Source organism: Otolemur garnettii, unplaced genomic scaffold (assembly GCF_000181295.1).
Source record: "Otolemur garnettii isolate 467f Iridium unplaced genomic scaffold, OtoGar3 scaffold00062, whole genome shotgun sequence".
Classification (NCBI taxonomy): Eukaryota; Metazoa; Chordata; class Mammalia; order Primates; family Galagidae; genus Otolemur; species Otolemur garnettii.
In genome coordinates this window covers 9,721,899-9,748,461 of record NW_003852457.1, presented here as the reverse complement: position 1 = coordinate 9,748,461, position 26,563 = coordinate 9,721,899, and the positions used below count along the sequence as shown (strand labels likewise).

The 26,563-nt window shown below is 47.9% G+C and overlaps 1 protein-coding gene and 1 pseudogene across 1 annotated transcript; both read left to right on the top strand.

Moving 5' to 3' along the window:
- Positions 1-5,163: 5,163 nt before the first annotated feature.
- Positions 5,164-5,251, top strand: LOC111726368 (annotated as a pseudogene).
- Positions 5,252-8,785: 3,534 nt separating this feature from the next.
- ANHX (anomalous homeobox) lies at positions 8,786-20,011 on the top strand. Its single transcript, XM_012807004.1, has 8 exons — positions 8,786-9,034; positions 9,726-9,853; positions 12,338-12,461; positions 13,054-13,270; positions 13,767-13,887; positions 17,297-17,425; positions 19,540-19,624; positions 19,925-20,011. Exons 1-8 carry the CDS (start codon positions 8,786-8,788, stop codon positions 20,009-20,011), a joined length of 1,140 nt encoding a protein of 379 aa, XP_012662458.1.
- Positions 20,012-26,563: the final 6,552 nt, after the last annotated feature.

Genomic DNA, 26,563 nt, shown 5'->3' with positions numbered 1-26,563 from the left:
TCCTTATCAGAATGGAAGACCATGACAGCCAGGACTTTTCTACATTCCCTGGCCACAGCAGGGCCTGATGGTGTGTGCTCCCCAATAAATACATGGATGAAGGGAGAGAAGTTGAATGCTACTGAAGCCAAGGACTATCATGTTCCTACCTGGGAAGCCCAGGTTCCCTGTACCCACCTGGACCCACACTCACTCCCTCCCTCCTTAAAAAAAAAAAAAAAAAAAAAGGATGAAGTGATGAATGAGTGAACACTTCTGCAACTTTCTCAGACAACTTTCTCCTCTATAAAATGGTCATGATGATAGCATCTAACTCCAAGGGCTGCAATAATTCATGGCACTCGTAGCTTTAAGCTATTATCACAGATATGCAATATTTAAATTTTAAAATGCAATTCATGCAGCTGGTTCCATCATTTTCACATTTACATCTTCATAAAAAAAAAAAGGATAGTTGAACAAGAATGCTTGACAACCTTTCTAGTGAGCCTTGGCTATAATTAAGGTCAAATTTTTACATAGCATGATTCACGCCAGCTCATCCCTCTTGTCTGGTGGCCACACTCACTCACAGAGGCAAAGGACAAAGAGGAAACAGGTGCAGGGAGAGCTGCACTGACAAGCTGAGCTGCAGGTGGTTGCAGACGCTCCTGCAGACTTCATGGACTTGCAGCGTCCTGAGCAGCCCAGCCCAGGTAAGCTGTCCCCGCAGAAACGTCAACACTAGAAAAACTCTCCTTTTCTTTAAGATTTACACACATTATCTTCCTTTATCCTCCCAAAGCCCAAAGGGAACATGAGGGTGCCAAGAAGACTCCAAAATGTGGATGAGGGTGTGCAGTGCATGGCCAGTGAGGTCAGGAGGGACCCCAGCCTGCCAGCTGACATCTGAGCACGCACCATCTCTCAGGCCTCTCATCCTGTGGGCAGCACAGGTTTGGGATAGATTTTCAGTGGCCTCTCTAAACCCTATGCACTGCTTCCCTCTCCCTAGCAGCAGCTCCAGTGCTTCCTTCTGCCCACAGAGCAATCACTGTCTACCCTGTCACCCCATGTCTATGAGGAACAGGTCAATGCTACCTGCCCACCCATCCCAGAGAACCTGTATGATGTATCTGGCTCCTGTCTTTTATGTATTTCTGACAGCACTGCTGGAGTGATTTGGCCAGACACCTCAGCATTTTAAGCAGCTCTATCTGGGCACATAAACGCTCTGCCCTGTGCAGGGCAGCATGACATCAGCTGATGTCAGATCACCATGGCAATGCTCTGGGGAGGGAATAAGTAAACAGCATGGCCTCCATTCTACCCTAGCCTGTCTGCCCCAGGCCTGTGTGCAGCTTGACCAGACACTTTGAAGGACAGTCTCAGGAATGTTCCAGAAAAACAAAGGACCCAAAGGGAAAAAGAAATTTTTCTCCCAATTGAGGAAAGTGGTAAAGTGAAGTGGGCCTGTAGACTGAACTGTCAGTTAGGAACTGGGTATTTCCCAATTTGGAGGTTAATGGTTGTACCTGAGAGAATGTCCCTGCTTTGGGTCAAATACTTGGGAGTATTCTGTGTGATCGCTGGGGAATCTCAGGCAGGATAAAGAGTACTTTGTGCAGCTATTCCAAGTTCCCTAAAGTACGAAATTATTGGAAGTAAACTACTTTTATAAGCAATTTTGTCACCACTCTGTCAGTACAGCACACATCAAACTTGGCTGCAAAGGCTGGGCTCTACCCAAAGCCAGCCCAGCACAGCTGTTGGGTCAAGCGCCCGGTTAACAGTCTGATGTTACTTTAGTGTGAAGAGGTCACTAAGTGCATCACACCAGTGACCACTGCGAGCCGTGTGTGGAAGAGGATCTCGGTGTGGTGGATACAGTGGGTTCTCTATTTCCCACTTTCCACACAGAGCCTCCTTCCCGGGTCTCTGAACACTAGGTGCCCATCGGCAGGCGGGGCTGGGACAAGAAAATCTCATTCACCATTGGCGCCTCGGCAGGCAGGCGACGCCCTGAGGCAGAGGCGGTGCCTTGTGCCCTCAAGCGGGGCCGCGCTAAGAAAGGGGACACCACGAGGTTCATGTGAGGTCGCGCTGAGGCAACACTGCTTGGCGCTCTCACCCTGGCGCGAACCCTGGCGAGGACAAGCGGTTTGCCCCCTCCTAGCCGTCGCGGGCTCTGCAGCTTCTCCGCGCTCACCGGGTCTGAGCTGCGTTCTCCAACATCAATGAAATTTTGAGAACAGATTATTCAAGGCCTTACTTTTGCACATCCACATTGAAATGAGGCTCACTAGCCTGTGTCTTTTACACAAGTTGTGAAGAAAAAGTTCATTGAAGCAATAGGGTATGAAATTAATGTAGACACAAACTTTACAACTTACACAAAACTCATTTGAAATAGTCCTCCAATTTAAAATGCAAACCTATAAAGATTCTAGATGAAAATATAGATGAAAAAATAGGTGACCTTGGATTTGCTAATGACATTTAACACACAACACCAAAAGCCATTCACAACAGAAAAAAAAAATAATTAATAGCATGGATGTTAGAAGACTGAAAATCTATACTCTGTAAAAGACCATATTCAGAGAATAAAAGGACAGAACAAAGACTGAGAAGAAATATTTGCAAAATGCATACCTGGGGAAGAATTTGTATCCAAAATATACAAGAACTCTTAACATTCAACAATAAGAAGACCACCAATAACAACAAAAACAACAACAACAATTAAAAATGGGTAAACACTGACCAAGCATGGTGACTCATGCCTATAATCCTAGCACTTTGGGAGCCCAAGGTGGGAGTACTGCTTGAGTCAGGAGTTTGAGACCAGCCTGAGCAACAGTAAGACCTCTTCTCCATCAAAAACAGAAAAATTAGCCAGACATGGTGGAGCAGGCCTGTAGTTCCAGCTTCTCCGGAGGCTGAGGCAGGAGGATCACATGAGCTCAGGAGTTTGAGGTTGCAGTGAGCTATGATGACACCACTGTACTCTAGCCCAGGCAACAGAGTAATATCTTGTCTCAGTAAAATGAGCAAAGATCACCAAAGAAGATATACAGACAGCAAATAATCATACAAAAAGATGCTCAATATCATATACTAGGGAATAGAAAATTGCAACGACAAGATAGTATGCTGTTAGAACTGCTACACTCTAAACATATGACAAACCATGGCTGGAAGAAAGGCAGAAACTCTCATTCATTGCTGGTAGAATATATAATGGCATAGTCATTATTGAAGACAGTGTAGGAGACCAGAATATGCTACCGAAAAATATGACTATAGAAGACCAAAATATGGCACTCCAAAATATACCTCTGTTTTCTGAGACAAGTTCTCCCTCTATCACCCAGGCTGCAATCACAGCTCACTGTAACCTCAAACTCAAACAATCCTCAGCCTACCCAGTAGCTGGGACTACAAGCACATTACACTACACCCAGCTAAATTTTAAAATGTTTTGTAACAACAAGCCTGAAGGACTTTGTCCCATAGAAAGGTCTCCTTCCACTAAATGCACAGTAAGCCTCATCTTATTTTGTGAAGAATAGTTTCCAGCCCTCTAAGGAGGGCTGTCAGACAAATCCCTTTTGTCATGGCAACAAAAGGGGTCATTCCTAGTCCTCTCAGTATGTTGCGGGGTGCTTTAAATGTATGATCCTATCTACCTTCAAGGATAAAGGAAGGGTGGCTGTCAAGTTCTGCTCACCCTGTCCATTCCAGAACATTACAGTTCACTGCAACCACAAAGGATGTCAGGCACCCCTCTTTCTTCCTATCAGGCATGTTTCCCATGGTATTCTATGAATCCACATCTATGAAACCCACAAGACTCATCTCTAAGAGATGAGACCCCCTAATATGCAGATAAACATGTGACAAATCTCCCAAGAGGTACTGACCCTGAGGTCAACCAGAAGGCTTTATGGGGCAGAGCAAATGGAGCAAGGGAGTACCTGGTGATGAAAGTAATTCCTTTCTTAAAAGAGGTGGATTCAGGATTCAGCAGAGGCTCTTAGGAGGCTGATGTCAATGGTATTCCAGCTTTCTGTGGATCAGGAGTGAAAAAAATGTGTTCAGTTAATTATGACAGTGAAAACTACAAGGATTGCCAAGAAGTTTCTGAACAATGAAAGTAAAAAGGGCTCGGCGCCTGTGGCTCAAGTGGCTAAGGCACCAGCCACATACACCTAAGGGGGCGGGTTCAAATCCAGCCCAGGCCCTCCAAAACAACAATGACGGCTGCAACCAAAAAATAGCCAGGCATTGTGGCAGGTGCCTCTGGTCCCAGCTACTTGGGAGGCTGAGGCAGGAGACTCGCTTAAGCCCAGGAGTTGGAGGTTGCTGTGAGCTGTGATGCCAATGCCACAGCACTCTACCCAGGGGGATAGCTTTAAGGCTCTGTCTCAAAAAAAAAGAAAAAAAGAAAAAGAAAGTAAAAAGGAAATACCTCCCAGATTTTGAATGTATTAAAAATAAAGAGTATACATGGTAAACAAAATAGTGACAATTTAAAATAGATATTTACTGAGTATGTACTTTAATTACTCAATTGCATGGGAAAAAAGGGATCTATTATTATTCCCATTTTACCAAAGAGGAGAGAAGAATAGAGAGGGGCAGTCAGTAACTCACCCAAGGTCACTGCTATTAAGCAACTGAACTGGGAGCTTGCCCCATCTAGACTGGTCCAGAAGGAATTAGAACCTCTAGAAACAGAGGTTAAGTGTGCCTTAGAATGTCATCTAATATCCCACTACAAATGGTGGAAAGTTGAGACAAACATTATCTCCAACAAGCGTTGGTTAGTTACATTTTGGCACTACCTTCTGTTAGAAGATCAAGCCTCCATTAAAAGTGAGGGTTATAAGGCTAGGCACTGTAGTTCATGCCTGTAATTCTACCACTCTGGGAGGCCAAGCAGTGGATTTCTTGAGTTCAGGAGTTTGGGGCCAACCTGAGCAAGAGCAAGAACCTATGTCTAAAAATAGCCAGGTAGTGTCCAGGTGCCTATAGTCCCAGCTATTCGGGAGACTGAGGCAAGAGGAATGTTTGAGACTAAGAGTTTGAGGTTGTTGTGTGCCAAGATGCCAGGGCACTCTACCAAGGGTGACAAACTGTGACTCTGTCTAAAGAAAAAAAATAGAGAGAAAGAAAAAGAAAAGAAAAAATTGGAATGATGCAGAGAAGATAAGCATGGCCTCTATGCAAGGATGACATACAAATTTGTGAAGAGTTCCATATTTAAGACAAAAGTCTAACAGTTAACATAAGCCACTCTGGAAGGTGTTTTAAAATTTGCTCATCAGCAAATCAGAGGTTTGATAATCAATTACCTCTTGCTTGGGACAATAAAATCCAAAAAAAAAAAAAAAGTAACTGATTTTATAACAATGAACTGGGATCATAAAACTTGTTGAATTCAGTCAAGCTACTCAGGAAGCTGAGGTAGGGGGAATCACTTGAACCCAGGAGTTCAAGACAATACAGCAAGACCCCATCTCTAAAAAATAAAAATACATAAAAATGAAAAATTTGTTGAAGTCATTAAAATTTGTTATGTTGACATTTAAGGTTCCCCTGAGTTTTTAAATTCCTTGGTGCCTAATAGGGGGAGAGCAATCAGGAATGCTGTTCTAGTCTCTTCCTTATCTAGGACACAACACCTTGTGTATCCCAGAGAAAGATTCTGTGGCTGCTTTTCTGGAAAGGATTCACTGCAAATGAGTTTGCTGCAGGCAACCTGTAATTTCTAGCCTGCTGTCCACCCACATCATGGAAGCTCAGGCCTCTAGTACATGTGGGGAGTCAGGACTGCTTCCCCCAACTCTGCTGTCCTGTTTTCTTTTTCTACTTCTTGAAAAGAATTTTTTAAAAAAGAAACCCTGAAATTTATATTTTATGAAAACTAGGAAATATAGATAAGCAAAAGGAATAAAATAAAATGACTAATAAAAGTATTAAAACAATTCTGTCACCCATGGGGCAATCAGGGTTTAACAGTGTAGCATTTGTCATTTTATTTCTACTTCCAAATGGGCTCATATCACTCAAACTGTCTTTTAACACACTATTTTTGTTGTACAATGTATCATGTTCACAAGTCCTTCAGTAAGCATTCTTCCCCAGGATAACTACAAACACCTTCCAGGAGCTCCTCTATCAGAATCATGATTTATTTAGTAAATATTCAACCAGACACTTGGATTGTTTCCAGATTTTCACTGGAACAATGAAATACATGTTCATCATTTCTACCCAAGTCTCGTGCATAAGCTATGTCAGAGAATTTTGTCTTTCCAATTAGACTCGGACCACCCTTTAAAAACAAACTCTTCTTGCCCTTGCACTTCAAGAACACCTTCGGCGCCTACTGTGTAAGACAATTACAAACCAGCTCGGCGCCTGTAGCTCAGCGGCTAGGGCTCCAGCCACATACACCGGAGCTGGCAGGATCGAACCCAGCCCAGGCCTGCCAAACAACAATGACAACTACAACCAAAAAAATAGCCAGGCATTGTGGGAGGCGCCCGTAGTCCCAGCTACTTGGGAGGCTGAGGCAAGAGAATCACTTAAACCCAAGAGTTGGAGGTTGCTGTGAGCTGTGAAGCCGCCAGCACTCTACCCAGGGCGACATAGTGCAAGGAGAGAGGCCAGGATGGTGGCAGTTTGGTGATTTCTCAAGCACTTTTTGACCAGGGCAGGAGGACAACCCCCGCCCGAGCTCTCCCCAGGCCAGAATCACACAGTCACCCGGGTTTGAGTCATTCTGAGCTTTCCTCAGGGGGCCGCCCTGCAGGGCCCAGCTACGTGAGTCCCTCCCAGCCAGTGATGTCTGAACTCTGCTGGGACCCAGGAGCAGTCTCCTCAGTACGGGTTTGAAAAGCTCCTAGGAGATGAAGTGTCTGCCTCAGACAACTGCGACCAGCCGGACTGTGGCTCCGCTGAGCACAGGGCAGACAGGGTGGGGTCAACCTCGGGTCTCTGCTTCCTCCGGCTCCTGAGGCAGGGCGGGGGTTCGCGGCGCCCCTCCCTCTCCACACCCCACCTCAGAGCCCCCTCCAAGCTCCTTCCGGGACCTGAGGCCCGAGGAAGCCTCCGGGGGCGCCTCTGACCCTGGGCCACGGATGCCGCAGAACGCTGGGAGCCCCCAGAACCTTCCAGGTCCTTGGGACCCTGGGGTCTACAGACCCCCAGATCGCACGGAGTTTACCGGGTACCCTTGTGGAACTTTCCTGACCTCCCCTGTCTGTGGCGCGCGGGGGCGAACGCCTCAAGGCCGGGTAGCCAGGCGGGGCCTCGCGGGGATTGGTCGCAGCCCAGATACTTTGTAGCATCCGCGCCTTCCGCGCTGCCCTGCGGCGCCTCCCGGCCGAGCACGTGCGCGCCCAGCGGACGCCAGGCGGGCTGCTGGGGCTGCGGGCCCACAGCGGTGCCTCCCGGAGCAGCGCGCCCAGAAAGGTAGGGGCTGCGGGGCCATGGGTGCGGGGGGTGCTGTCGCACAGCCACCTGCCCCGACTGGTCTCCTCTGTCCCAGTCCGTCAGAGTCCCCTCAGGGCACAGGGTGGGATACACCGAGGTACCCCACCGGAACCCGCTTCCTTTCTGAACTGGTGCTAACCAGCCGCTGGCGTTCTTCCCGCCCCTCCCCGAGCTGGAGCACAGGTCGGTACTAGAGAACCCACGGCCCTGAGAGGAGACGTCCCCTTCCCTCTAACGTGGAAGCCCTGAAGCCTCCGTTCCATCGTGGGATCTGGGGCCCAGGGACTCCTGCCAACCTTGGCAGTTAGAAATGCAGAGCCCAAGTCAGTTTAGGACCCGGTGAGATGGCGCTAGAACCCTGGAAGCGGAGGTGTAGATGAGATCACTCCCCTGGTGGGCGCCCGAGAGCCAAGGAAGACCCCAGAGGTGACACGAGGCAGAAAAACCCGGAAACTGAGGGCATTCCAGCCGCCAGGGAGCGCATAGAATGGCCAATTCTTTGCGGTTCTGCAGATTCTTAGGCAAACCTTTCGGAAAGCAGTTTGGAAACGTCTAGTGAAAACGTAGATGTCCATATGGCACTACATTTAACCTTCACTTACAGAAGCATTCTACAGAAATGAGTTCAATTGTGAACGAAGGCATTGTGTTTGGAAAAAGCAGCCTAGACATCCTTAGGTGGACACCTATTTAAACAAGTCCTGGTCTCTCCTTTCATGGGATACTTTGCAGGACTACAAAATATGTCTGTGATGCTAGTTGGATTAAGTATTGGCATAAGCAGTCTCTTTGCTGTTAAAAATGAGTGTGGACATGCAGTTAGATGGTGACCCCTGACAAACCGCACACACAAGTCCCTGTCCCACAGAGCCCAGAGGGGGAGTGAGAGGAAACATAATCACAGCTTGTATCAGGAGGGTGAAGGAAAGGAAGCATAAGGAGAGATGAGAGGAGCAGGGTAAGGGCCCTGTGGACAGAGTACCAGAGAACCAGACAGAAGGTCCAGAGGAGTGAGAGGACCTGTAGATAGCACCCAGCTCAGTGCTTGGTACACAGTCAAGTTCATTAAGAGCTAAATTATCTTTGAGAAATCAGATGGAAATTCTATGGGATGTGTGATACCACTCTACCTTTTCTCAGGTAAGCTCTTACTATTCCTACCTTACAAGTGTCCTTGGCATAAGGGTCATGGTATTACCTGTATCATGGAGTTGTTGGAGATCAGTGGGAAGGACATGCTGGATGTTGGCCCTCGTCATGACTATTTTCTGTTGGCAGAGCGGCTCTGACTGGATGCAGGATGCAGAGCTTCCTGACTCTGCTGAGGGACCACAGGGTCACCTGTCCACCACCTGCAGAACTGGTGACCCTTGTAGGCAGGCTGTGCCGTGACCTGCAGGATGACCTTGCTCAGGCACAGCCTTTGGTCTCAGCCATTCTGGACAGCCAGCTCCGAATGTACCTCCTAGACAATGCAGACGTGGCCCTGATGTGTGCTCGTGTCCTGGAGCAGCAGGGCCAGCAGGAGGCAGCCTGCCAACTTCTGGAGGTAGGACCAGGCGGCAGGGGCAGGTGTGGAGTGGGCAGCAGCAGAAGTGCCTGGGAATCCATAAGAACCTGCTGGCCTGAGGCCCCCACACCAGCACATCAGGGGAGCTTAGTCAGGATGGTCTACTTCCACTTTATTAAGTTCTCACTAGCTAAGTCATCTGAGTTTATCAAATCCCTATTGAGTGGTGATCTTATGCCAAAATCTTTTACTTTAAGCATGGGCCAAGCGTCAGACCATGGGGGTCTAACCATCACTCTACCACTCATTTGCTGTCAGCCAAAATCGAATCATTGGACTTCCCTTTGCCATGCACTCCATAATCACAAGGTGATATGAGAGATGTACTCATGATGTGTGTTCTTTGAGAGGTTTGAAGGGTTTTAAAGGCCGAGGCCCTTCACATCTGGCATGAGTGGGTCTATCTATGGCCTGTAAATTAACCCATCTGGCCCAGGGTCACACTGCTAATCTTGGTGGAGGTTGCAGCACTGGCTTTCAGACTCATATCTGTGCTCCTTGGGCACACTGGCATTTAGTAAATCAGTAGATTTGAACCCAGACCCCTACTCTTCCCACAGACATCTTTGCCTTCCCAGAGGTCAGGTTGCTTTGGGGTGGCAGACACGGATCCCCACCGTGTTCCAGGTTTTTTGCAGATAACCAGAGCTCAGCAGGCTCTTCTTGGCAGGGCTGTCGAGTACCAGGAGGCAGCCAGGAGCTAGTGCAGCTCTGGAACGACATCCATTACCGTCTGGTCATGAGGAGACTCGATGTGGCTGTGCTGACCCCGGTGCAGAAGTTCCGCTGCAGGAAGAGGTACCCCATTGGCATTTATGTGTGTTTACTCCACGGCTCCTGAGGGATTGGGTGTACTAGCCAAATACTGAAGGGGCTGAGGTAAAGGAGAGACGAGGAGGTTGGGGCAGGAAACATCAAATGAAGCCGTAGTTTTCACTGCATAATCAGCTGAATGTGACTTCAGGATTTGTCCTGCCCATGCTGTGTTGCCCACCGAGCTGCACCCTCCACCTGCCACATCAGTCAGATGGTGGCGGAAGTGGCCCAGTGCCAGGCAACTGAGGCTAGCAAGTGGGCATCCTGACCTTCTCCCCTCTTCCAACTCCCATAGGGCCTAGCTGGATAAGGGGGCCCAGGACAGTGTATGTGGAGGGTTGGGTGGTAGCTGCTCAGCACCTGTGCCTCACATCATCTGATCCCTACACCTGGGCTCAGGGTTTGTAGGACCTTTTAGAGAGACATGGATGAGAATGTTGCAGGTTTAGAATGAGTTGTGTCTAAAGTGCTCAGAGGAATGCCTGGCACATGATAGGCACTAGTAAGTGTTAATCATTATCAGCACTAAATAAATGTTACTACTTGTAATTATTATGAATATAATCACCACTTATGGATGAGGAAACTGAGGCACAGAGAGATGAATCCGAAATTTCCAGGCAAAGGAGACAGCATGTTCAAAGGCCTGGGGTCAGAGGAGTTTGGTGTCCTGGGGCAGACAGTAAATATTTGAGGGGGGGTTGTATTCACAACCCTTGGGAAATATAGAAATGATTCTTAGCCTGTGGCATAGAAATATGTGGTGAGCTGGATTTTCCTTCCCTGCCTTAGAGGACCACAGAGGCTAATGAGTAAGCAGCAGGAGGACATTGGGCCTGCAGCCACAGAGGCCACAGGGCTGAGTTCTGACCATGCAGGTGATCACTGCTAGGGGCGGGGGGGGGTGGTGGTTCACAAGAGGTGTCACCTGAGTCACAGCATATGCAAATGCAGAGTTAGGAGCAGGGCAGAGTTTGGAGCTTCTTGTCACTGCCTAGAATGAGAACAGAGGCGAGAGGTGGAAGGGGTCGTGAGAGTTGGAGAACTTGTTGATGGGATGGATATATCAGGGAGGAAAGAGGAGCCTAGAGCAGACTCCAGGACTCTTGGCCTATGTGGAACCACTAGGAATATTGATGTTTCCTCACTGAGGTGCACAGGGGAAAGGAAGGTTGGAAGCAAGGGAACCAAGTCCTCCTTGGGACGTGTGAAATGTGAGATATTTTTTAGATATCCATGCAGGTGGTTTGAATATCAAGCCTTCCACATGCTGGTTATATTTGTTTACATGTCGCATTTTCCTTATGAAAATTTTGAATCTACACAACGGTAGAGACAATAGCAAAACCAGCCTGAACACCAATTGTCCTGCTTCAGCTGTCCCTTTTGTTATCTCAGTGGGTGGTCCTGAAACCATGGGGCAGGGGCGTAGGGAGAGGAGGGGTATCTTTGTTTAGAGCCTGTACCCCTAGGACTTTGCAGCTCAGAGCAGGGCAAGGAAGAGTGGAGGGTGTCCAGGCCTGCACATCATTGAGAAGCCAGGGGGTTGAGGGTTGTTTCATGAGAGCAGTGCTGAGAAAGAACCTTTGGGCTTGGCAAGAGGTGAGCTAGGCAGCCATCCTTCAGGAGTGGGGTGGGATCCAGGTGTGTGATGAAGATAGAGATGAGGGGTTGGTAGTAATGGTTGCGATCATCCTTTGAGAAGTTTTCTCTGAGGTAGCAGCTGGAGGGGAATAGGGGAGTTAAGAAAGGTCTGTGCCGAAGGTAAGTGATTTACAGAACAACTACCAAGTTCATGGGAGTGACTACTCATACTGTTGGTGGCAAACAGAGAATAAGTTTAAGAGGAAAGTTCTTAGTGAGGCAGGGTATAGGAACAAGTGTTCCAGGCAAGGCTGGGAGCCTCCCTTGCCAAGTGGTCCCACTTGGGAAGTCCAGGGGGCTGGCAGGTTTGGTTGGGGGAGAGGTGGTACTGCTCTTCTGGTAACATCTCAGTAAAGTAAGAGCCAGGTCATCCAAGGATTGTGAGTCCTGGGAGGAAGTGTTGGAAGTGAGAGGAGAGATGGGAAGGTTGATGTGGCCATGCAGGCAGCAGGGATATGTAGCAGGAGGGCAAAGTGATGTGTTCTGCACAGGACTCCCACGAGAGTGGGGATGATGGCCAGAACACCAGTGATTGACAGGAAGACACTGCATGAAAAAGTAGGCCCAGGGTGAGGAGCCAAGTCCTTAGGAGGCCTGTGTAGGAACATATCCAGAATGGCATCCAGGGCCCATAGGGGGCTCCTCACTGCAGCCTGCACATGTGCAAGGAACCTTATGCAGTCATATGAACAGTATGTGTCTGGGGTGTGCATTTCTACATGGAGAGGCCCAGGGGACAGAGGGACACCAGAGGGTCCTGAGCAGGGAACAGGTTTGGAAGGGGTCCCGTTCTGTTACTGCTTCTTCACTGTCCTCATCCAGGAACCCTCCACCTCCTTCACTCTGCCCAGAGGGGCTGAAGAGCCGGAACTTCCCCAGAGATGTTCGCCAGAAGCTGTACGACTTCGCTTTAGGGGTTAGCACCAACCCCAGCAAAGCTGAGAGGGTAAGAATGGAGAGCCAAGATCCCAGGGTGCTTGTGGTCTCAGCCTCTCCTAGAGCCCCTCCTGATAGGGGCCCCCTCCAGGCTGTCCTGCATGCTAAGTAGAGGAGTTAGTTTTCTCACATGGGTTCATGACATTGTATGTATGTGTGACCTTGCAGGTGCCAGGCCCCAAAGTGATGTGTTTTGAGCATCCACAGTCTGACACACTATCCCGTACATAGTGGTTCTATGCCAGGCATGGGGTGCAGGTCCATAGGCCCCTCCCCTCCAAGGGCTCAGAGTAAGAACCACCTGCCCCCTGCAGGGGTGGCTGTGCAGATGGCCTGGTCAGGGCCCATGCTGACCTGGGGTTGGGGTTCATTTCCCCAAGGAATCAGGGCCTCTGTGTCTGGCTCACACTGACCACACTCAGCCTCCTGAGTTCAGGGGATGTTCCTTTATCTAATGTCCCAAGCACCATTGCTGCTGCTGGAATGGTTAGGTTGGGCTTGTGCCCCCTTACTGGGTGGAAATGAGCTATCAGAGCCACTTCTGTGCACCTCTGTGATGAACGAATGGAAGCAGGTTTAGAAGTTTTGGTGTTTGGGAGCAGGAGAACTTGGCATTGGAGACGAACTTGACCACTGAGCAGGTGTACAACTGGTTTGCCAATTACCGGCGGCGCCAAAGGGCCCTTCCCAAGCACATGGAGCCAGCTCAGAAGGCCATGGCGGAAGACCCCAGTGTAAGAGAGAAGTGTCCTGACATGCTGCAGCCCTCAGGCCACTCCCGTGTTGACTCTGGGTTTGTGGACAGGCCTCAGTGGTCAGGTGAGTGGCCTGAGGGCTTTCCCATCCTGCTTTTAGTTGAGGGATTGATTTCTGACAAGGACCAGGCCAGAGTAGGGTCTCTCTGGTTATAGAGATCCTTCCCTTTCTATCCCACAATCAGTAGGTCAGGGTTTCCCTTTGAGGGAAGGGGGCCTAGGCTGAGGGCCTAGGCGGGGCTGTGGCTACCCTCAGTATTTTCAGGTTACTGGGTAGTCAGGGCCAGGAGTTAGCTTGGAGATCAGGGCAGCATGTGGCTAGAGGAGGAGGTGGGAGAGTACATTTGAGAAGTGAACTAAGCACAAGGATTTGGAGTGCCCCAAGTTTGTAATTATGGATTGTTGGTTCAGACCAAAGACAGGCCAAAGGACAAACAGAATACTGGGATGACCCAGTGGTGACACCCTTTTTTAGCCAACAGTGGTGCTCTTACCTGCTGGGAAGGAGGCTGGGATGGGGAGCATCCCTAAGCCTCCCCTCTCATCTGATCTACTTTCAGAGGGACATGAGGAAAATCGGCCCTCACGGTCTCCAGAGACTACCCAAGGACCGTGGGAGCTGCTGGCCTTGGCCCCGGACGTTACAGAGGATAAGACAGTCTCTAAGCCACTGGTTCCCAGGTACTATCATTCCCATGTCCTCCCTCCTTAGGGGGAGATGAGTGTGTAGAGTGGGCATGGGAATGCCAGAGCCCTGACCCTGGACCAGGTCACATCCCAGGGTAGGGGAAGCTACCAGCATGGAGCCCACGTTGAGGACTGAGCTGGAAGGGAAACAGGGAGCAGCTTCCTCTAACCCAGTGGTTCTCAACCTTCCTAATGCTGTGACCCTTTAATATAGTTCCTGTGGGTTTTGACCCACAGGTTGAGAACCACTGCTCTAACCCCACACTTGCTTCCTGCAGCCTGACTCAACCGCTGAATTTGTGTCTGTTTTGGAGAATGGAGTGAATAAACTTAGGAAAAACATGCAGACCTACCACTTAAAGAAAGCTGTCACGGTAGTTTGCTATGCATAGTATTGGTCTATTTTGCATTTCACTGAGTTAGTAATATCTAGCATCTCTCGAGTCCCTCCTGCACACCTGCACTGTTTGAGCATCTTCCCTGCACTTCATACTCCTCCTATGATGAGGCACAAACCTGATGTAAGGATAAGAAAAGTGCAAGCTGGTCAGCATGGAGCTGGGTCCATGCAGGGCTGGCCCACATCTTGTGTGACCGTCACACCATACACATGTCTGCTCTTTTCTGTGTACCCTTATGACATCAGCATCTCTCCCGACACCCTCCCTGTGCCTGGCTCATATCCTGGCCAGGCTCTGCCCAGGTGTATGACCCTAGGCAAGTATCTATGACCTCTCACCTGTGAAAACGGGATGGTGATGGGACCCACCATGAGGGTTGTAGTGAAGATTAAGGGGGGATGGTTACCAAAGCCTGGGAGTACCATTGAGAGAAAATGAGGATTCATGGAATATTAATTGTTTAAATTAATGACAACTGCTGTCTAATACTCCTTTAGGATCAACTGTGATTTATTCATTCAGCTATTTGGCTCTTGCTAATCATTTTCAGTTTTTGGTACTATAGAATAATACATCATTGAAGGTCATTGTAAATAAATGGTTAATGTATTTTAGGTTTCCAGTAATAGTCTTTATGAGCCCTGCTTGTTAGAGCTTAGCCCTAGTCCTTACAGCCACAGGGAGAACCACGTAGGCATGTGATCAGTGACGTAAAGGGCCACCTGGCTCCAGTGGCTCCATTGAGACAAGCATCCACGTTCTTGAACTTGACTGAAGTCCCCCTGTAAGTGCCACTGCCCAGCAAGGGATGGTGTTCACTGTGTCCCCCAGGTCTCTGCAGGGTGGTGAGGTGTACCAGGAGGGGCTCAGCCACAGTTCTGCAACCCTTCCCTGTATCCGCCATGGCCCTGGCCTCTGCCCTCTGGCTGCCAGAAGCAACATGCTGGACCCCACTCTGGCTGCCCCAGAATCGTGGCTGATGTCCCTTGCATTGGCATCCTCCAAGGAAGTTCCTTTCCAGACTGGACAGCTGGTCCACAGTCATGGGCTGGATTTCATGATGTGTCCTGCAGATGCTTCTGTGACCGTGTCCATTGCTGCCCTTGGCAATCCCAGCCCTACAGGTGAGTCCACTTTGACAGACTGTAAGTTTCTATACTAGATGCTGTGACTACTTGGGTCTTTTTTGAGAGTGTGGAAGTGTGGGTAGGGCTAAGACAGTGGTCTCAACCTGTGGGTCACGACCCACAGGAACTGTATTAAAGGGTCGCAGCATTAGGAAGGTTGAGAACCACTGGGCTAGGACTTTCTGCTTGAATCCCTGGTGTTTGATTAAACCTAGAACCAGTTCAGCCAGAACCCAGAGACTCTTTCTACAAACATCCTGGATTGTTTCTCATTTATTTTATTTTGAAAAACATATAGGCACATGACTGAAAAATATGACAGTGAGGAAGGAGTTAAATTGAAACTCCTCCTTGCAATCCCCACACCAGAGCATCTAACACACTTGTTAACACCTGGTGCAATAGAAGCGGGCTTAGATGCCCAAATGTTTTCCACCCTTAACCTATGGTGGAAATAATCACTGTTTTACTTTCTTTCTTGGTTATCATTTTAGCTATAAGTACATTTAAAGAATATTTATTTAGATATATATTTTGTCCATATGATACAACAATATCTTATGACTTCTCACCTTTAAGGAGATATTGACACTACAAATTCATCTAAATTTCTTAGTATGGCTATATATCTTTTCAGCTTTTATGTTCTTGGAGTTTCTAATTGTCGTTTGTTTTTTTTTTTTAACACTGCTTTTGTCACACTTTTCCATCTTCCAGCATTTCAAGCATCCCTCCAAGTGGCATCTCTAGGCCTGGGGTGGAGCTGTCATCCTCAGAGTTCCCCTCACTGCCTCCCTAGGTTTGCTGCAGTACTTCCTGAATTGCAGGTCTTGTTCTTTCTTTATTTGAGTCTTTGTTTTGTTAGCAACTTTCTTCAGTTACCTTTGCAAGAAAGAGTGCCTGCAAGATAAATTTTCTGAGTCCTTGCATGTTCTAAAAATGGCTTTAATCTGCCCTCACATTTGATTAACAATTTGACAGGGAAAGAATTCTGAATTGAAAATACTTTTCCCTCAGAAATTTGAAGACTTAGGTTTTTTGGTTTTTGTTTTTTGTTTTTGCAGCATTCGGTGTTATTAAATCAGATGTCATTCTGTTATGTATTCCTTTGCAGATAATACTTTTTACTTTCTGGAAGGGCACTGGGTAAGGTAGGAGGGCATTGTGAGCCTTGCCTCCCAGGCCCATTGTTTTCTGTCTGAGATCAGGGCCATTTTAATGCAAGTCTCACAGCTAGGTAGACTTGGAGCAGAAAAGGACTTGCCCTCTCAGGTCACTTTGCTCCTGAATATGTATCAATCCAGAAGTGACCACATCCATAGTAGCTTGTCTTTAAGCATGAAAGATATGCTGAGATACTCCATGGAACACTCTAAGCAGAGAAAAAGTCAAAGGGCAGGGGAGGGTAGTGACAGCTACATCTTGGTGAAACCTAAGGTAAGAAATAAAAACAGAAATCAGCAAGGGCTGGTGGCTGATCCTGCTGTGAACAGCCACAAGAGAAGACAGAGGGGATGTGGCATGTCCTCCCATTAGTAGGAGGGAGCTTGCTACAAACTGACTCCCACTTTCTGGTGCTGGGGGTGCTTGAGGTCCAGAATGACAAAGCACAATTTGAAGTGGGCAGAATTTGACTTTGTTTTGGTGCCTGGAAGCCTGGAAAGGCCATGAAGATTGGATTTTGTGATGGTTTCTTCCTCATATAGGGAGGCTGAGCCCAGGGTCGCAGTTTAGTTCACAGGGCACAGGCTGCTGGGCTGGATGCTGCAGCCACCTCCCTGCTTTGAGGTCTTGGTTGCGCCACACATGGGCTGTGCTCTCTCCTACCAGTGGCTGTGTAATTTCATTACATGCAGGATTTCCTGACCCGCCAAGCAGCATTCCCCGGAGTGTGCACCCAGAGCAGGGTCCAGGTACCAGCAGTGCATGTGCAGAGTCACAGGTGGGCAGCTTCCTGGTGACACAGCCCCCACCACAGGCTCCCAAATTCATCGTGTCCCATAGGTAAGCGCCAAAGGTCCACGGGCCAGATGACGCTTTCTGCTTGCGGTGAGATGGGATAATGCTCAGTTTATAGACGTGCCATCTCAAACTGTGCAGGTTGAGTTTTTTCCTTATGGGTTTCTGAAAATCATAACAGTCCTCCCTAGTCTACATCTAACAAAAATAGGGTAGTTTTCCCTCAAACAAAAGGATACCCCAAAACATCAGAGCAGACATAGGCATCCTGTTCTCTGGATGTGTTCAGGACTAAGCCCTTCTTCCCCAAGATTATCCTGGGTCCAGCAGCCTCTTCCTGGCATTTTATTTTCCCCAAAGAAAAGCTTCCAGTTTTTGAGCAGCATCAAGATCCTGATTTTATATTCTAAACTGATGTTTTAAAGGGACTTGAACAGCTTAGATGCACATTTGCTGTTGATGGTATTATTGCTGTGAACTGTCAGAATGTAGGGAGTTTGAGCAGTGCCTCTGGGGCCATCACTGCAGGTGGAAGCCTGTGGAGACAGATGAATGGAGGAGTGTAGGTGTTCTGGAGTCCCCTGGGGGAGAGGAGATCTCCACTGCCAGTCCTGTTCCAATGGACACCACATCCTATCTGGGAGCAGAGCAAGTCCCCATGGTACAGGGTCTCTCATCTGGGAGCTAAGACCAGGTTAATGCAAGGCAGGTACCTACAGAGGGCAAAATTATGGGGGTATGTGCAAGAAAATGGATAAAAAGCCCCCAAATCACATGCTCTGAAACAGACAGATTGTGAGAAAATCCTCATCACATATATTGACTCTTTTTTCCATTAGTGGCCTGGAGCTGAGATCAGGCAAGTGCTGCCACAGCCACAGTGTCCCTGTGGCTTATGTGGCCTCTCCACGTGACTGTCTTGACCCTATCTCTCACTTCTCCAACTCCAGTGCCTCCTTCACTTAATTCCAAGGGCCTTGACTCCTTCTTTAAAGACACCTTCACTGAGGTGTAACTGAAATACAGTAAACTACACAAGTTCAGACAGAATAGCTGCTAGTTTTCTCCATGTGACTTTCACATCCACCACGAGGTCATGACTAATGAAGGTCATGAACTCACCCTCCTCCCACCCTTACCTGTCACTTCCTACCCCAGGATCAAAGATCTGTTTCTGTTACTAAATATTAGCTACATTTTACAGACACCTCCCTACATTGACCACCTCCTGAAGTTGACAGAATTTCTGTAGACTGGACATCCACCACCTGTACTGAGGCCTAGTTCCTTAGGTTGGCCACTTCTGATTGTTGACCAGTTTGTTACAGTCCCTTTAGTGGCCAACTTACAGAGGTTCTGCTGTAGTAGGGACTCCAGGCTTCTTTGCTTTGTCTTGGTTTACTTCTTTCACTCAGCATAACTCCTTCCCTGTTGCTAGGAACCCAACATTTCATTCCTACTTAGAAGTTCACCCTGTTGTTGAGGTTATCAATAGTTCACTCCCTTTTACTGCTGAGCCATATCCCAAGGTGTGGCTGTACCAGTTTGTTTATCAGTTCTCCTATGGGTGGGCGTTTGGGTGTTCCCAATTTGGGGCAACTGTAAGGCTGCTGTGAACATCCTATGCATGTGTAACCTGCACACTTGTCCTCCTTTCTTGTGATGCATACCCAGCATGTCACGTGATAGGCATGTGCCAGCCTTCTTTAGGAATCACCACCGCTACCCTGAGCGACTGACTGTGCTGCCCATTCTACACTCTCCCTTCTGCTCTCTGATTTGGCCCTAATCGCCTCATGGCTCCTTCTCACTCTAGACCTCTTTTTTTCTACACCAGCAGTTCTCAGCCTGTGGGTCGTGGCATTAGGAAGGTTGAGAATCACTGTTCTACAGTCTCCTCCTTTACATTTCTGCTCACCAGTTCCCTCTCTGTGAGCCTTCCTGACACCCTTGTTGACCTCTTGTGACCCACCCAGTGACCCCACTCAATGTGTAATCCCCCCCAGCACTCTGTGTATGTGAGGGCCCTGCACGAAGTGTATTCAGTCTGTACCAAGCGCTGAGAATGGCTCTTGATGGGTAGGAAGACAACTGGGTGGATCTTGTCACCCACTGTCCCCTGAGACAAAGCCTGTCCTAACTCCATTATATATATCCAGCCCTCCAGAGATGCCTCCAGCCCCATCTACCTTTTCTGGCCCCGTGTCTGCCATGGAGCTGAGCCAGCCCCTGCCCTCTAGCCAGGTGAGGCCTTCTTACAAGTACCATGTGTTTCCCTCTTATCCCCTACCTCTGCAGCGCATACACTGCAGGGCTCAGTCAGTGTCCTTGAGTGAATAAACTGAGCAGAATTGAGCAGGGCAAGGATGACTCATGGGCTAAGCATTAGCAGACTGGGACCTGGGGTGGGGGTACTGTGGGACAGTGTTCCCCCGGAGCCCAGAGTGGGAGGGTCTTTACAGGTGGTCTTTATGGGTCCAGAGGAGCCCAGGTGGGAAGGAGCCTGGCAGAGGCTGCTTCTGTGTGTAATGCTATGTCTTCCAGGTGCAGTGGCCTGATGGCCAGGCCTCCTCTGATGCCTTCTGGGGAGCCAGGATGCTCCTTGAATTGTCAGGGAGCAGCCTGGCCTGACCTGTCCCCCAGGAGCCAGGACAGGACCCAGGAGGATTGTTTGGCCTTCTACATAGTTTTATTCTGAATAGACCACAGAGGTCCCCAACAGTCCCCCAAAGGGTTCTGCTGAGAAGCACTGAGAGATTCCCAGCCCCCAGCTACATTTGTAGAGTTTTGTCAGCAGTTTCTTATGATGGAGGAGGCATTTGAGAAATGTTCATGAGACTAAAGCCAGAAGTGGGTCTGTCCACTCCAGCAACGATGGAAGAGAATCCAGCAAGCTGTGTGCAGCGAAGGCTTTTCTACAGAGCAGAATGTTCCACTGCTAGCTGTCTTCCTGCCTGCCCATGCACAAGGCTGGACTTCTCCACCTGGTTACATTTGTGGGAGAGGTATGGGAAGTGCCCTGATTCTGGGTCTTGAGGACTGGGAGGCAGGCCTGATTGTGGACAGCCCAGGCTTGGGGAACAAGGTGGATTTTCACTGAGGTTTATAATTCACTGTGTTTGTGAAACAATTGTTGTATTCAATTAAAGTTTAATGTTTGAACTCCCCCCTTGTATTCATTTAACTATCTGTCCACATCAAAGTATAGAGATTAACATAATCTCAGGTTAGAATTTCCTGATGGCATTAGTACTCTATTGTTGGATTGGATTGTTTTTTTCTTTTTATCTTTTTCTTTTCTTTTTTTTTTTTTTTTTTGAGACAGAGCCTCAAGCTGTCGCCCTGGGTAGAGTGTAGCATCTCAGCTCACAGCAACCTCCATCTCCTGGGCTCAAGCGATTCTCTTGCCTCCGCCTCCCAAGTAGCTGGGACTACAGGCGCTCACCACAACGCTCAGCTATTTTTTGGTTGTAGCCGTCATTGTTGTTTGGCGGGCCTGGGCTGGATTCAAACCTGCCAGCTCAGGTGTATGTGGCTGGTGCCTTAGCCGCTTGAGCCACAGGTGGCAAGTCTGTGCTGGATTGTTTCTAATGTGTCTGTTTTTTCATTTGTATAAAGCTGACATAAGGTGGGCATCCCTATTTTCTTCCCTTTACCTATTTTCTCAGCATAAATTCCTAGAAGCTGAACTTCTCAGTCAGTTATGGTGTCTTTTGGGGTGGACTAGATTCTAGCATGCTCATTTGTTCACATGCCCATCTCAGAGCTGGGCTGGATGTGGGCTTGGCTGGGATCAGCAGCCCTTGACCACAGAAAACGGACCCTACCCCTGCCTTTAGGAGCACTGAAGCTGGCCTGTGAGAGACAGAGACACAGAGATCTTCCTGTAGCATCACAGGGGTAACAGAATGCAGAGCCATGGCTGGGAGGCTGGAACGGGTGGTATGGGAGGGAGAAGAATGTAAACCTCAGGGTCCCATGTCTGGAGGCCATTGCACTGCTCACCTGTGGCCCACGCAATTTACAGTCCAGGAGCAGGAAGAGAGGAAGGCACTGGGACTCCAGGCCTCCTGAGGACTCCAAGCCCTGAAGTTGTGCTTCCAGCATAGTGGACGGAGTGGAGGGGAAGGTTGCTGGCCTACTTGACATGAAAGGACTAGGGGCCCCACAACTCCACCAGGCTGGTTCCCCCAGACTCAGAGGGTCTAAGGAAGCTAACTGAGCCATCTCAGCCTAGCGTGTGGCCTTTCCTGCAACCAGCAGAACCCAGAGACCTGGCAAAGAGGAGAGGTGGCAGCTGGTGAGAGAGGCATAGCTGCATGACCACCTGCAGGGGCATTGTACTTCTCCTGTCCTTGGCAGGCAGCAGGCTCAGTCCTGAAAGTTCTAGAACCCTGAGTTGGCCGGCTACATCCTGTCTGTTTGGGCAAAATGGACTAAAGTCTCTGGAGCCGACTCCTAGCTGAGCCTGGACCTCCCAATAAGGGGTACCAGACAGTGGTCAGAGGGCCTGTCTAGGTGGAGACTGGGGCCCCTCCTTACCTCCCTCCACTCATCACCTGTGGGAAATGGCCTCTGACCTCAGCATCCTGCCCACAGCCCACCCTGCTGCCCCTTTCCCCTTTCTAGTTTTACCCCTGGCCTCTCTGAGAGTTGTGGCCACTCAGCCTGTTCTACCGGCCTGGGCTCAGGGGGCACTGGGAAGTTGCCTTCCTGAGGCAACTTTCCTACTGATATTAAAAGGGACATGATGACTATTCCAAAGTGCTGATGGCTGGGGAGAGAGGCTGGGGAGGTTGAGGGGTACGGATTGGCCAGCCCTGGGCTCTCTGGGCTCCTGGAACACAGAGGCCCGGCATAAGCTCCAAGGATGCTGCCCCTCCTGTCCTCATCTTCCCACTGGTCCAGGAAGCTGATTGTAGACTCCCAGACAGAACAGGAAGTGACTACCGAGCAGTGGTCCAGGACCCTGCTTCTGTCCTTCATGCTGTCATGGGTGTGCTTGAGGAGATGGCTGCAGTTTGGAGAGAAAGGACAGAGCACAAAGGGTCTGCATGTAACAATGCAGCCATAACAATGTGCCACACACTGTGAGGGTCAGGACAACACAGATTTGTCATCTTGAAGGTCTGAAGTCCAGAAGTCTGAGTTGTGCTCTGTCTGAAGGCTCTAGGTTCTATTCCAGTCTTTCTCCAGTTCTGGTAGTTTGGTTGTGATAGCAAAGCTCCAATGTGCAAGCCTTCTTCCCTTTGTTTCTGTGTCCGAATTCTTTTTATAAGGGCAGGATTACTATGTATAGTGGATTAAGCCTGACCCTAATGATTTCATTTTAACTTGATCATCTACAAATATCCTATTTCCATTTCCATGTAAGGTCACATTCATGTAAGGTAGTGCAGTTAAGAGTTCAACATATGAATTTTGGGGACACAATTCAACCTGTAACAGTGTCTCTGCCTTTGCTAGTCATCTCCACATCCCTGCTAGCCCCAGGTGCTTTGGCCCCTCCCAGGTTGCCCCATTCCCTTCTGAGAGCCCAGAACAATCACAGCAGGACCTGACTACTGGACTATCCCAGGGTGCCCCATCCCCTTTCTAAGTGCCCAGGTGGGTCTGACTGCTGGGCTAGGGGCTGGTGCTGGTATCCCCCATCCAGTGAGATTGTTCCAGGGTTGGGGATGCTGAAGTTTGAAGATAGGATAATGTGAAGGCTGGTCTATCTCTGGGCACTAAGCCATAAAAGCTCCTCTCCTGGGGCCTCCCATGCTCCCTGTGGCCTGGGCAGAATGAATTATTTGCAGCCCCAGGACCCCCCAAACAAAAGCCCCTTCTGGCTCAGATAAGCATCCTTCTATTCCTGTGTGCCTTTCGGGGAGCCTCAGTGGAGCCAGATCCTGGTCGGCAGGGGTAAGGCAGGCCCCAGAATGTATCTTTAGCAGAAAGTAGGAATGTTGTGAAGGGAAGCAATGTTCAGCATCCTCAGCTCTAACCAAGCACTTCTGGAGCCGACTTCTAGGGTAACCTGGGTTGGCATATTATCAGTGTGTTTGCATGGATCATGAGGCTTCATGTGGGACTCGGGCCACTGCATGATCAGACAAGTGATCCACCCAGCTGGGATACATCTCCAGTGTGGCCTGGACAGATGTTTATTTGACTCACAAACAGCAGACTAAGGGAGCACCATGGAGAGAGGGCTCACCCTGGTGAGGAACACTAAGGATAGGACTTTCATTTTTATTGAGGTAGAATTCACATAATACAAAATTAACTGTCTTTAGATGTATACTTCAGTGACATTTAGTACAAGCACACTATTGTACAACCACAACCTCTTTTTTTAAATTTAATTTTATTTATTTATTTATTTTCATTTTCTTAGTTATTATTTTAAAACATTCACATTCTGCTCTTAGAAAGATTCACTTGTACCCTTGTAAGATAAACCTCAGAAGTGATCCCTCCAATCCCCCTCCCTCCACTCATTCCCCCCTCCCCTCTCCCTCCCCCCTTCCCGTATTATTAGGCTGTTATTAGGTTATCACTTACATATAAAAGGTATAAATTAGTTTCATAATAGAGGTGTGTACATTGGATACTTTTTCTTCCATTCTTGACCACAACCTCTTAATTCCAAAACATTTAATTGCCCCCAAAGAACATCCCCTATCCATTAAGCAATTACTACCCAATCTGTCCCCTGACCCTGGCAACCACTAATCTATTAATGTCTATCTTTCTGTCTATCATCTATCTACTAAGAGATGGGGCCTCACTATGTTGCCAAGGCTGGACTCAAACTCCTGGGCTCAAGCAGCCCTCCTACCTCAGCTTCTGGAGTAGCAGGGACTATAGGTGTGCATCATCATGCCTAGCTCTCTGCTGAGAGTTTTGAGGTTCCTCTACATTGTAGCAAGTGTCTGTACCTCAATCCTTTCTATGGATGCATATTATTTCATTGTTTTGATATACCACATTATACTTGTCCATATCATTTGTCCACATTGATGGACATTTGAGTCATTTCTACCTTTTTACTATTGTGAATAGTGCTACTACAAGGGCTCATGTATAAGTTTTTGTTTGAATATGTTTTCATTTCTTTCGTATATTATATCTAGAAATGGAATTGCTGGATTCTGTAAGTCTGTGGTCAGCTTTTTGCAGAACCACATCACAGCAGAATCACAGCAGTCACACCATTTTATATTCCCATCAACAAAGGTCATATTTCTCCACTTCTTCACCAGTTTCTGGGGGTTTTGTTGTTTTAGCCATTCAAATGGGTGTTAAGTGTTATCTCATTTGGTTTTGACTTGTGTTTCCCTAATGGCTAGTGATGTTGAGCATCCTTTCATGTGCTGCTATTTCTGTATCATCTTTGGAGAAAAGTCTCCGCAAGTTTTGTCCATTTTAAAAATTTGTGGTCATTTTGTTGGGTTCTAAGAGTCCTTTATATATTCTGGATAATTGACCCTTATCACATAGATGACTTGTATTTTTTTCTCCCAGTCTGTTGGTTTTCTTTTCACTTTCTTGATAGTGTTCTTTGATGCCTTAAGTTTTTAATTTTGAAGAAGTCCAATTTATCTATTTTCTTTGTTTTATTTATTTTTGGTGTCAGACCCAAGAAATCATTACCAAATCCAGCACCAGTTAAGTACATGAAAAGGTGTTCAACATCACTTACCATCAGGTAAATGAAAATCAAAACCACAATGAGATACCATTTGGTACCTACAAGAATGGCCATTATCAAGGGGGAAAAAATTGGAAGCATACTATTTTTGGCATGTATGTGGAGATTCGAACCCTCGTGCATTGCTGATGGAAAGGAAAATGACAGTGGTGATTGCTGCACAATAATGGGAATGTACTTAATGCCACTTAACTAGACATTTAAAATGGATAAAGTGGTATATTTTAATACCATATTTTTTATATCACACACAAAATCTTCCTCAGAACTGGTCCTGAAATAGCTCCATGGGTGATGAAAGAAAATCCTTCTCTCTGAGGCTGAGAAGTAGCCTTTTCCTTCATACTGGTACTACAAAACCCAGCCTCGTCCACACACACCCAGCATGATCTCACCAACTACAGGGAGTCCCCTGCCACCTGATCTGTTTGTGCCTCCCTCTTGCATCTTATCTCTTATTTAATTCATCCCCTGCCCCCCTCCAAACCACTATCAGTCATACATTCTGATTATTATTTCTGTACTCTCTCCTTCTCTACAGTAATGGAGATCTTACAATTTGTGGCTTCTTCAGACTGGCTTCTTTCACTTAGGAATATGCATGTCAGATTCATCCATGTCTTTTTTTTTTAGACGGAGCCTCAAGCTGTACCCCTGGGTAGAGTGCCATGGGATCACAGCTCACAGCAACCTCCAACTCCTGGGCTCAAGCAAGTCTCCTGCCTCCGCCTCCCAAGTAGCTGGGACCACAGTCATACACCACAACACCCGGCTATTTTTTAGTTGCAGCCGTCATTGTTGTTTGGCGGACCCGGGCTGGATTCGAACCCTCCACCTTAGGTGTATGTGGCTGGCACCTTAGCCACTTGAGCGACAGGCGCTGAGTCACATCCAGGTCTTTACGTGGCTTCATAGCTTTCTCTTGCTAAATAGTATTACATTGCATGGAAGTACTCTAGCATGATTATTCATTTACCTAGAGTCTTTAAAATATTTGGCCATTATGAAGAGAGCTGCTGTACATAACTGCATGCTGGTTTTTGTTTGGATCACACTGCTAGGTTTTTCAAACACTTATCTAAATACCTAGGAGTGTAATTGGTTGGTCATATGGTTAGTTTAGGGGAAAAATGTCACACTGCCTTCCAAAGTGGCTTCCACCAGCAATGAATGAAAGTTTGTGCTGCAATTGCTATGGTTTTTTAAATTTTAGCCATTTTAATAGATGTGTAGCACTATTTATCTCATTGTTTCAATTTGCTTCTCCCTCATGACAAGTATTGTTGAGCATGATTTTCCTTGTTTATCATCTGTGTATCTTTTTTTTGGTGTGATGTTTATTCATATCTTTACAAACTCCTTTTTTTTTTAGAGAGAGAGCCTCACACTCTGTCACCCAGGCTGGAGTGCAGTGGTACAATCTTAGCACACTGCAGCCTTAAAATCTTGAGCTCCAGCAATCCTTCCACCTCAGCCTCTGGAGT